At 38.6% G+C, this 12,863-nt stretch overlaps 1 protein-coding gene across 3 annotated transcripts in view; it reads right to left on the bottom strand.

The window, feature by feature from the left end:
- The window catches only part of GRB14 (growth factor receptor bound protein 14), a 102,535-nt gene that overhangs the window by 13,105 nt on the left and 76,567 nt on the right, over nt 1–12,863 (bottom strand). For all 3 annotated transcript variants that reach the window (XM_043525561.1, XM_037912987.2, XM_037912988.2), the window contains 4 exons: nt 6,090–6,230; nt 3,493–3,603; nt 3,203–3,298; nt 2,426–2,506 (listed from right to left, as the gene is read on the bottom strand). In XM_043525561.1, the coding sequence (XP_043381496.1) occupies nt 2,426–2,506; nt 3,203–3,298; nt 3,493–3,603; nt 6,090–6,230 (429 nt within the window). The remainder of the gene's footprint in view (nt 1–2,425; nt 2,507–3,202; nt 3,299–3,492; nt 3,604–6,089; nt 6,231–12,863) is intronic.

Genomic DNA, 12,863 nt, shown 5'->3' on the forward strand with positions numbered 1-12,863 from the left:
ACTGAAGACTGGTCCTCACCAGCTGTAGTTGAGGCTGTGGATTTAAACTATCTCAGCTTGCTATTTATGGCTAGTTAAGACAGTTGTCATGAGACACTGGACACAAACTTTTGCTTTACTTACTTCAAATGATAGCCTCCATCTACCAAAAAAGCCACACAGGTCGGAATTGGAGTATGTAGTCTCATTAATGCTATCAAACTAGATCCTTACAAAATAACTGTACTCACACATTCTGAGAAGTAATTTCAACTTCCCTGAAACTCAAATACGGTTACAAAAAAACCAAAAAACAAACACACTGAACCACTTCCAAAAGACTAAAAATTTCCAAGACGATTCTGTAATATTCCATCGCTGTTCTGTGACTCTGATACATTAAGAGAGAGGGGAAGTCAAACAAGGATACAATTTCCTTTTCAATGGCCACACTGAATAGAATAGAAAAAGATAAGGAAAGAAAACTGCAAACCATGAAAAAACAATGCAACCTTTTTGATGGCTAAATCATACATTGATGTGACTGCTATGGTACAGTTGTGAAAATATAGCTTTTTCCAAGGTCCCATTTAAATTTAAGAGTGGATAGACGATGGGCCTGCCTACTATTACTGCTTTTGAAAACTGCTAAACATGCACCGCTTAATATGATTTGGTACTCACAATGCAGACCTCTTTCAAACAAAACAGAGCTACTCAACTCACTAAACTCAGTTCCATGTGACTAGGCAGGCTGAGATGAGGTATGGGGAGGAAGAGAGATTATTCCATTCAGGAAACCCACTTTGCTACACAAGTAGGAAAGCCTATTAAAACTCCACACTTCAGCATGGACTCATCTGTGTCCAAAGCTGTGACATAGCATGGCCAGCCTGTACAGGCTGAAGTTAACCATGTTTAGACCAGGATTTTTCTGCTAGTGCTCAAAGAGCCAAAAAGTCTTATTTTTCTGAGACATCAAGCCATTCTGGAATAGAAGATACCAATAACAATCTTATTTTGTCTTGTGTGGCTTTGGCACTTTCCGTTCTGTTCAAAAGCCCTTTACAACACTCCTAAAACCAGGAAGGGAAATTGAGATGTCCTTCAGACCCCTGGAGAAAGATTCTCATACTCTACTTTGTTTCTCCCCCATCTCTCTCCCCCATCCCCTATGCCATTAAAGTCAACCAAAATTGCGAAATACTTGGGGTATGTCTGAATGTACACTCAGCTTCACAGTCTAAACTTCCAATATAAGTTTCTGTGGGACCACTAAGAGGAATTGAGTAATGTTAGTTTGTACGCCTTAATGGATTGTAAGATCTACTTTAGTGCTTTCTGTTAAGCTCCTGGCTGTTATGAAGGAGCATAAAAAACAGTAAATGCAAGTTCGTATATAAAATATTCTAACTGAGAGGCAGGTTTGCAAGACGGAAGTAATTTAATGTTTTATGTAATTGAGTAAACATGGACAGGGAAGACTCGAAGTTAGCACAAGCACTTGTATCTTAGGCATTCAGGTTTATAAATTGAGCTTGATACTAAGTACACCAGCTCCACAGCAACCATTGGTGGGCACTGGGATATAAATAAATAGAAAACCCCCTACCCTTCTATAATTTGAAGCAATGTGTAGAGAACAAAAGACATGCCTAACCAAAAATCTCTGCCCTTAAAATATTCCTATTCAGTTACAACCCTAGAAAGATTACTTTAGAACTCAGATAAATGGAAGTAGAAGAGATTTCAATAATATGTATTAGGACAGCCTATCCTATCAAAAACATTTAATTGCAATTACTTCATCAGAGATCACAACTGAATGACTTCAAATCCTGGGGCCATCTCCTGAGCTGAAGATCAGGCCAATGAATTACAGCCTACTTAAACTTTCACCAAGGTACAAACAAGGACTGGATAAAAGGCAATGTTTGGCTGTAGGGGAGTTTAGAGAATGGGACCTGCATTGCTGAGACAGTTGTGAACTATGATTCAGGGATGTGAAAAATTAACTGCTTTTTATACTGAGAATGAATATGCAGAATAATCTCAGTTTGATCATTTATATTAGTCCTTTTTCAAGAGTGCTGCTGGACTGATTGGTTTCTTTATACAAAAGTGGTGAATTGCTTAATATTCCTCTTAGCTAGAGCATGGTTCAAATACAGGGCTAGATTCTCTCCTGCACCAAGATCCACTTGGCACAGAAAGAGACACAGGGGGAGTGCATGTCAGGGAATCAGTAAGGGCTTCCTGACTGGCTCAACCTCCGGCTCCAATGTCAATAAGGGCAGCTGATCATTCTCCCTAAAGATTTTGGTAAGTGCTTAAAATGAAGCACACGCACAAACGTTTCTAGGATCACAGACACAGGTTCCATTGCTTCTGCCATAGGTTCCATTTTAAGAAGTTTATTTGCTCAATAAGTTATTACAGTACATACCATAGGTGATATAGTCAGAGAACTGCAGCCACCTCTACCTTGATATGGTTGCATGTAATTCTGATACAGCTGCATTCCATACTAGAATCAAAAAATAATGTGCCTTATCACTATTAGTTTATTGTGGGGATTTTTGTAGTATCACCTTGAAGTACTAAATAAAAATTATACAGGAGCTCCTGAATACTATACAATGGATTTCGTTTTGAAAGATTTTGACTTTTATTAGCTTAATTAATTTAAAAATAGAACTGCCTGCACAGACAATAGGAATCCTTTCCTTAGAAATATATTTTTCCATTATTGTTTTCTGCCACTACATTTAAAAGAGAATTCTCTAAGTCCAAAACTGGAATGTGTAAATTTTGCTCCCACCAAAAAAAACACAAAAAGTTGACCAGAATGAGTAAATGGCTACAGTTTTCATTTTCTTAAGAAATAACTTACATCTATGTTAATTCTAGCCATTTATAGGCACCATATGACCCATTCTGCCTACTTTGCAACTAAAAACAGGCTCTTCTACCACTCAAATAAGTTCTTGCATCATAATCGGGGCCAGCACCAGTAGCAGCAATGACAGCTTTTTCTATTGTACTGGAAATTCAGTGTCTATCTTCTTTATTGGGAAAAGTCAAAAAGAGCCCACAGTGTACAAAATTAAGGATTTGTATTACACTGAAACCTACAAGTAACCCTTGCTTCTCTATTCCAGAATATAAAAGCACTTAACCTAGTAAATTACTGGCAAGAAATTAACTTCACAGAAGATTGTACCTTAAGTAATCTAATTGCTGTCATCCAGCAGGTCCTACTCTGCTCATCATCTGCACAAAGCTGCTTCAGGTCTCTGACGCCTCCTGCTTTGTTAGGCTAGAAGGCCACAGCACATTGTTTATCATTAATGCATATCTTGCAGATAATACCTGTTGAAATAAAAGCCACTAATTCTCCTATTTTATAATAGACAGCTGAATCTTTTTTTAAAAAAATCTCATAGAAACTTAAGCTTACCTAGGAACTGTGGCTTGCTTTAGCATATATCTATCAAAATATTAAGCCTGTACCTTAAAGCAGAATCCATAGTTTGCTGGTGTTCCAGACGTCTTTTTGCCTGCCAAAGACATATACATATCACTACTGCTGAATTCACTGAAAAACTGCAGATGTCTTGGTTCCTGAAAGGAAAAGCAATATAAAACAATCAGACCTTTTTGCTTTATTATAAACCAATGAAGGAAATAATAAATAACTATATGAAAATCAGAAAAATATTAATATTTATACAAAAAGAAAAGGAGTACTTGTGGCACCTTAGAGACTAACCAGTTTATTTGAGCATGAGCTTTCGTGAGCTGTAGCTCACGAAAGCTCATGCTCAAATAAATTGGTTAGTCTCTAAGGTGCCACAAGTACTCCTTTTCTTTTTGCGAATACAGACTAACACGGCTGTTACTCTGAAACCTGTCAATATTTATACAGTAAATTATTTAAATACATGATAACTATATCTCCTGGAAATACACTACAATTCATATTAAAAAAAATAGTTCTATCTATGCTAAAAATACATCCGTATCAACCACTCAGGTTTGCATGTGCCTAGGCCCTTACCATCAATCAAGTTATGTGCTTTCCATCTATGAGGCTTTTATACATCTGATCCAAATCAGATTTGCATGCACCCAACCCTATTAATCAGGTTAGTTTGCACCTGGCCTTCATCAATAAGGTTTGTGCACAATGCATAAATTTTTCATATATAATGTGAACAATGGCCAAAAAATGGCCCTAAATCAAAAACTAAAAGCTTCCCTGTTGCATCGTATCTCGTCAAGTCCTAACTTCCCAACAAGCTTTGAGTTGATAGATAGTATTTTTTGAGATATCACTCAACAGTGAAAAGCAAACCTCGCAAGAAAAACCATTCAGGTGGAGCTTAAATCTCAACTATTAAAAATGCACGAGGAGAAACCAAAACCATACTACACAGAAAATTGAAAGGGTATAAAAACTAACCTGGTGTGAAATGTCACACCAACTGGCCACCTACTTTTAGAGAAATAGTAATTTTTACTCCATTTTAAAACACAAACTTGACTGCATAACGTGATGATTATCTCATCATCCAGCATTTCCTTGTGAAGAGGCTGGGTGGAGGAATTGTTTGTTTTGGAGGGAGCTGCTTGTTCCTTTTGGGGGGAGGGGGAAATCAGGGGGGAGTGGGAGGGAAGAGACGACAGCTGTATAGCAGTTTTAAAATTACATTCTGTGCATTTGCCCTAAGACACAATAATAGCATTCCTCTTGTAAATAAAAATACCACACACACACACACAGCTTAAGGAAATTTACAAAAATTAAACTTGCAATTTACCTTTAAAAGGAAATTAACAGTAAATTAGGAAAAGCGTAATAAAAGAGTAAGTTACACAGAACATTTTCAGAGAGAGAAACACTGAGCACTTCTCCTTTTAGACAGACAGCCTCTTTAAATACCAATAACTACACTCATCTGAGGCTCTTATCTTGTTCCAAATGGCAGTTTTCCTGATACTATGACAGTAGAAGTTGAACTGACTGAAGACATCCAGAAAAAGGCCACTGAACCGCCTACCTGCTGCAGCAGAGGAAAATGCCCAAAACTAGACAAAGCCAAAAAAGCAAACTTTCAATTTTTTGTGAGAAAAATATGTAGCACCAATGAACTGATTTCTGGAAAAGCATATGAGATAAGCCATAATGCTTAACGATTCATTACATCTTAAAATGTAAGAACTTTTGAAGTCACTTTGCAGTTTATTTTTAATTCCCTTGTTTAAAACACATCATCTGAACCAAGAAAACAACATATTTTAGCCATTACTGTCCAGTCCCATTCTAAATATTAGTTCCATTCCCGAAGTTGAAACCAGTCAAGTTTCTTCTGTTTGATTCTTTGTGTCCTCAATTAAATGAGGATAGCTGTGGAAATACTTTGACAGCTAACACAGAAGTTCAGATGGACATAAAACCTTTTTTTCTAAGTGGGTTACATAAAAGTTCTCTCCTCTCCAAAGCACCCTGTTTAACAGGTGTCAATAGTTATGCTTCCAGTATAGACAAAAAAAATTGAACAAGTAAAGTGGGGAGGAGGTATGGATACAAAAGACCATGATAAAAATTGAGGCGCTCCAAACATTTCCCTACAAATTATTTTTCTGCAAATTTTCTCCTTTCATTTGCTTCAAAATAAATACATGCTCTGAAAGACAGGTCCAAATGGTACATTCAGGAACAACAGTTAACGTTTGCTTATGTTCTCACCCTTCAAAATTCTCAACCAGTACATCTGAAATGCAGAATTTATTTTTGAAGAGCTCTGGTGTTGACTGACTGAAAAATAAATTTAAATTAATACAATCAGAATGAACCAGACTTGTTAGGCCAGAGTACTCGGGTTTATACAGGAAATTCTAATTTATTCTGAAGCCCTGTTCTTACATATCCTTACTCCCATCAATCACATGTTTTATCCTTAGAATGGATACTTGAATAGGAAATTTGGGAGCAAGGTTTTTTCCTTTAATTACCATGGATTGAAATAAAATTAGGTTAAAACTACTGCAAATGAAAATACATGCTTACCCTATGCTTATTGTTCTCTATCATATTTTAGTCTTACCTTTGATGTCCCTTTAGTGGAAAAATACAGGCCAGATCTTCTCAAAAGAAAGTATAATTTTTTCCATGATGATTTCTTCCCCTGCTCCTTTGCATGCAAATAACCATGAATTTCAGGATATGTGCTGGAACTTAGGAACATCTGAAACAAAATATTGCATATGTATTTCCCACCTGAAGCCAGCTTTCTCTTCTATTGACATACTATTCCACAGTTTTGCCAACATTATACCAAAATGTTTAAAAGTTAAAAATACACACTTCAAAAATGGAAAATTATACACATGCCTCAAAACAGGGGGACCATCTACTTACAACAGCATAAAAGACACTGAACAAAGCTTCTGGTAACTAAAGGAGGAGGTTAATCCTTCAAAGATTTATCAGAAATTTAGAGAAGGCAATAAATAACACTATATAAAATATAAAACCTAAGTTCTTACACCCTAAAAGAAAGAACAGCCTTCTACAAACTTGAAAGTTCAGACAGATATTCATGGCAGTAGTTTGTAAGATTAAAAACAATGCTTTAAGGTATTTTGTTTGTTTTTGTTCTATTTTTAAAAGTGGTGGGTTAATGCCATATCTCCCAATTCTAACTCCCGCCAGCTGATAAACCACTGGAAAGGAAACAAGTTAAGTTTATAAGAGGTAGGCACATGCCATTATTTGGGGGTGACGGAGCATATCACCACTTATACATACAACCCCTCTCACTCTACCACACACAAACCCAAACATACACACTTTGAGCACTGACAGAAAATTAAAGTATGCATAAAGTGACCCTGAAATCAAAGCTAAATTTCAAACCCTCTGGAAAAGAGCCTTCCTCCTTCGAAAAAAAAAATTTAGCTGCATTATTTTGCAAGTACATTAGACTGAGAAATATTCCAAGTCCTTGACAAGGTAAAAATTTGTTATTCCCTAGAATAGTTTGCAGATATCTACACAGTATGCTACCACAACGTTCTGGTCCAATGTGACGCTATAGTTTTACTAACATTGAAGCTACAGAGAAGCAAATACCATTTATTATGAGGGAATTGACCTTTAATAGCCAGATAAAGGGATATATACACTCCATAAAGAGCATTCCTTATTAGTTCAATGCATTGCCCTTGTTATTTGTACTGAATTTTCTAAAGGAATATATCATGCCTTTTGAAAATCTGACAGAATGCCCAAGAAATTGTATCAGATACTGGAACACTTCCTAATTCAACCCAGAAACAGATTCAGCTCCAGGCCAGGGGTTCTCAATCCATTTCCCTCATATAAATCTCTCATCTTGGAGTCCTTTGTGCAAGTCCCTGCAGCTATTCTAAGGATTTCAGACACCTGGGAAGAGGACTCCATTCACTCTTCTCTATAACCGCCCAACTGCTCAAGGAAGGTTAGTACCTTCTTTCCGAGGCAAGGTGTCACAGCATCCCTTCCTGACACAGGTCCTTTCAACACCTCTAAAATAGTAGGCTTTTTATAGCTCTCTCTGCTCTGCCCTGTACACATCTATTAAGGAAAGTGATGAGCCCTCCTGGGATCAGCACTCCATTCCTTCTTTTCAAGGATGAAGAGAAAAAGTTGACAGAGGCAACTCCTACCAATCTACCTCTTCCCAGCACATCCCCCTCAAAAGAATTAAATAGATCAGTTTACCTAAAGGAGAAAAATATCTGCTCTAGCTAAGAGGTTCAGTTGTAAATAAAAAAGGACTTATGTTCTGCTACTAACACAGTAATTTGTCTGATACACTATAACCATGTTCCTGCAAAGTCTTAAGCAGATGTGTAACTTTATGTACTCTGCAGCAAATTGTGCATCCGAAACTCATGTTCTGAAGCAATATTAAATTTATTCTATCATGCAATACCCTTCATTCCCACATCTCTACACCCTCACAAACACATACAGCAATAAATATTGAAATACAATTATTGATTGCCACAAAAAACCCACATCCTGAAATAACCATCATAGAAAACAAATCCCCACACCATGGGCCTGGACTATGCACAATGTTTTCTAGGCAGTCAGGTCAGAACCACCTTCCCCTCCTGAATGGCAAGGAAAAGGGAATGCGGTAGCTAGCTGCAATGGCTCATCTCCCTGGCTCCAGAGTCCTTGGCAGTTGTGCTTTTCTCCAAGCTGTCTAGCTCATGAACTTGTATTTCTGGTTTCAGAGTAGCAGCCGTGTTAGTCTGTATTTGCAAAAAGAAAAGGAGGACTAGTGGCACCTTAGAGACTAACCAATTTATTTGAGCATGAGCTTTCGTGAGCTACAGCTCACTTCATCGGATGCATTCAGTGGCACTCCCTGCTCACTGTCTGAATGTTGGACGCCTGTTGCAGCGTCTCAGCAATAGGATGGCTTCATGGCACAGAGCAAGAAGCATGCACTAAAACTGGAAATAAGGAATACATTTTTAATGGTGAGAGTAATTAGCCATTGGAACAGTTCAGCAAGGGTCATGGTGGATTCTCCATCACTGACAATTTTTAAAACAAGATTAGATGTTTTTTTCTAAAAGTTATGCTCTGCAAATTATTTTGAGGAAGTTCAATGGCCTGTGCTATACAGGAGGTCAGATTAGATTATCACGATGGCCCCTTCTGGACTTAGAATCTGTAACCTATGAGCCAATTAACTTCCGCTTGTAGGGAAAGCTGGAGACAAAAAGCTGCGGGCAGAATACAGGAGAGCAGGAAGTCAGAACAAAGTATCAGGCACCTGGTTGCAGAAAAATGGCTAATTCCATCAGGAAATATGCTAAATTCTTATGGCTACTGAATCACTGAGCCTATAGAGCCTTGAATTATATTATAGCAGCGTGTATCTCAGAGCTATTGTTTCAGCCTTGCTACAGATTCAGGCAGACACATTGCTTTAATTACCATTCATTTCATGTTTCTGAGGTTTGCCCCATGGCCATAAGAGCTAAACACATTTTTTTAAAATGAAAAGGAAAGATTGTGGAGCACAATTCTGCAGCAAAGGTTAAATTCCTCAGTAAAATTTTTGCCCACAGAATTGTAGAATAGACAAGGTCCTCTGTGTCAATAATCCCATCAACAGGACTATACATGCACAGAACAATCTCAGAATCAGGGCCTAGAGTTGCTTACGCAAACTGTTTTCCAGCTTTGCTCACAGTTGAAGGGAACGACATCTCCATTGCAATGTAGGCACTGTTCCACAACACAGCTTCATTTCAGTAGCCATAAGTGATATTTATCATGCAAGAGTGCACTTGATGGAGGCATAAAAATTGTGATTGGTGAAAAGAAGGAAACACTAATTTTGCTTTCTTATTGCTTTTGGTTTTGAACGTTGCTTGATGAGCCCACAAAAATCAAATAATGCGGACTTCTAGAAGCAAGAAGTTTGAGGCAAAGACTTCTAATCTCAACTTGAAAGTGTACGTGTCTGAGATATTATCAAGGCTAAGAAGGTTTTTCGGCAAATGACAAAAAGGAAGATCAATAACGTAAACATACAAATACATTATTTTTCAGGCACATGTGAGAGTGAATAAAAACACTATATTAAAGCTGTAATTTAATTCTACAGACCAAGTTCAAAGGGAGGCTTTAGGAGAGTTTGAAAGATTGAGGGTATGTCTACACTAGAAATAGTGCAGTAGCACAGCTGCAGTGCTGTGGTATAGACTTACAACAGTGATGGAAAGGAATCTTTGGTCTTCGGGTTATGGAGCTGTAAACGATAGTAGGATGATAAATATACTCTGATCAAAACCCAACCAAGTTAAGACCAAAGTTTATTACAGCTGGAAGAAATCATCAATGACAAAGAAAAGCTTTATTAGGGAGCCAAGTAACACTGGGTAAAAAGTATAGACAATTAGAGGATTCCTCTCAAAAAAAAGGATGGGTTGGATATATATAATGCAGTAATATTCAATGTATTTTGCTCTATGGGGATGAAATATACGATATGATTTATAGCAAATGAACTGTAAATATCATTGTTGTAAAATGTCATTATGTATTACAGAGTCTACTATACAACAGCATCAGACATTTATAACTTGGTTTGTATGTCTGTAAAGCCTACTTAAAGAGAAATGAATTCAGCAGATAACACAAGGATGCAAACTCAAATGTCTGAGATGAACATAAAAACTAAGGAAGAGGAAAGTTAGAAGAGGTGGATGTTCTTGCATGAGAACATCTAGGCCTAAAGTTACATTTCCCCTTATATAATCTCATTCATTATTATATCCCCCAAACTTACAGTGAAACATCTGAAGTGCTAGAGCTGTTAACAGCGCCCTTGAAATTAGATGCACCATCTTGCTTCTTGAGCAGAGACCCTGACTCTCACAGATGAAATGGGACGAAGACTAATTTCAGAGAAAACCAGCTTTTTTTTTTTTAAAACTTTCAGATTTGAATTAGAGCCTTTTTGTATCCAGTTTGTACCCAGACTGCTTTTAAGTTTCTCTTAATTGCTCAGATTTTAACTCAGTCCCATAAAATCAAATTTGGTGCTGAAATCTTCCTTTTTGCTCCATGTGTGTTACTACTGATCAATATTTAAGAATTGCCTCCAAAAATGTTCCAATAAATTTGTGAGCATGCCCTCTTGCAAGCAAATTGGAGATAATGCAGCACAAATGGAGGGCTATATGTGCACATTTAGCATATAAATTGTGGGTATATTTTGGAAGTATCTCTGAAAATTACTAACTGAAAAATAACATTTTGGGCTCAGTTATATTATAGGCAGAGCTGCTAGCACTGTAAATAGGTGAAGTTGCCGAATGACTCCCATTATAAAGCCCAGTTTTCAATTGCTTAAACCTTTGCCAAACTTTTCCTATCCATGCTGAGCATCTGCCTCAAGCTGAATATTTTTGGAACGTTTCTACAAAAGGAATTCATCAATTTCTCCAAACAAGGTTATGGAAAAATATATTGGTTTGCCCATCTTAAAACCATTTTACCATGTTTGTTGCAAAGTTATAATGCCTTCATTCTTTGGAGCAGGGACATGAAATTTGGCAGGAAGTCACCTTTGCTGTTCCCATGGAAAGCCAGCCCAGATTTGACCAGATTATAAACAGAGTTGGGTGGAAAGAGGTTTTCCATTCTGCATTGAGGCAAACCCAAGTCCTATCAAAAGTGTTTATGAAAAACCAGAAACCAAAAAGCTAACATTCTGGTGAACAGTCACATGAGATGTGAAAGTTGCTGCTCTGGCTGATTCACAGCAGGGACTTGAACCTGGGTCTCCTACATTCCAGGTGAGTGTCCTATCCACTGGGCTTTTGGCTAAACATCTCTCTCTCCTTCCCTTGAGAAACCTTTCCACGAAAAGTTAAGGTTCCAACAAAGAAGCATTTTCTGAAAACAAATGTTTTGTCAAATAACTCCCAGCTACCTCCGTTTATAAACCTTGGAGGGGAGGGGGAAAACACAGCTCACACATGCTCAGTAGAGACTTGACAAGTGAACTTTCCAGATTCCGTCTGAACTGGGCATGCTGCAGCCCCAAGCTTCAGGGGGGTAAGCAGGATTTTCCTTGCAATTGCCACTCCTGGATGCTGCAGAACCAAGCACCAGAACTGAGACCAAGACGACTGACACTCAATGCTCTCCCTGATGGTGCCCAGGCAGTATGGCAGCCTGTCTGGAACGCAGAGGGGACAGAAGGTGGTGGGGAAGGCAGTGAAGAAAGTAGAATGGGACAAGGAAGTAGGGTGACCAGATGTTCCAATTTTATAGGGACAGACCAGATTTTTGGGTCTTTTTCTAATATAGGCTTCTATTAACCCCCCACCCCCTGTCCCGATTTTTTACATTTGCTGTCTGGTCACCTACAAGGAAGGGAGGTGGGTTGAGAAGAGACTGGGATTGGGAGGTCTGTGGAAATTTGGGCCTGGATGGGCATGAAGACTGGATGTAGGACCCAGGGTAGGGGAGACTCAATGCTTTGAGCTGAAGTACTCAATGCTTTTTTTGCCTCTGTCTTCACAGACAAGGTCAGCTCCCAGACTGCTGCATTAGGCAACACAGTATGGGGAGGAGGTGAGCAGCTCTCAGTGGTGAAAGAGCAGGTTAAGGACTATTTAGAAAAGCTGTACATGCACAAGTCCATGGGTCCAGATCTAATGCATCCAAGGGAGGGAGTTGGCTGATGTGATTGCAGAGCCTTGGCCGTTATCTCTGAAAATTCGTGGTGATCAGGGGAGGTCCCGGATGATTGGAAAAAGGCAAATATAATGTCCATATTTTAAAAAGCGAAGAAAGAGAACCCAGGGAACTACAGACCGGTCAGCCTCACTTCAGTCCCCAGCAAAATCATGGAGCAGGTCCTCAAGGAATCCATTCTGAAGCACTTGGAGGAGAGGAAGGTGATCAGGAACAGTCAACATGGATTCACCAAGGGCAAGTCATGCCTGACCAACCTGATTGCCTTCTATGATGAGATAACTGGCTCTGTAGATACAGGGAAAGCAGTGGATGTGATATATCTTGACTTTAGCAAAGCCTTTATATGGTTTCCCAAAGTATTCTTGCCAGCAAGTTAAAGAAGTATGGATTGGATGAATGGACTATAAGGCGGATAGAAAGCTGGCTAGATTGTCAGGCTCAACAGGTAGTGATCAACGGCTCAATGTCTAGTTGGCAGCCGGTATCAAGCAGAGTGCCCCAGGGGTCGGTCCTGGGGCTGGTTTTGTTCAAGATCTTTATTAATGATCTGAATGATGGGATGAATTGCACCCTCAGCAAATTCTCAGAGGACACTATG

The sequence above is a fragment of the Chelonia mydas genome, chromosome 11 (assembly GCF_015237465.2).
Source record: "Chelonia mydas isolate rCheMyd1 chromosome 11, rCheMyd1.pri.v2, whole genome shotgun sequence".
NCBI lineage: Eukaryota > Metazoa > Chordata > Testudines > Cheloniidae > Chelonia > Chelonia mydas.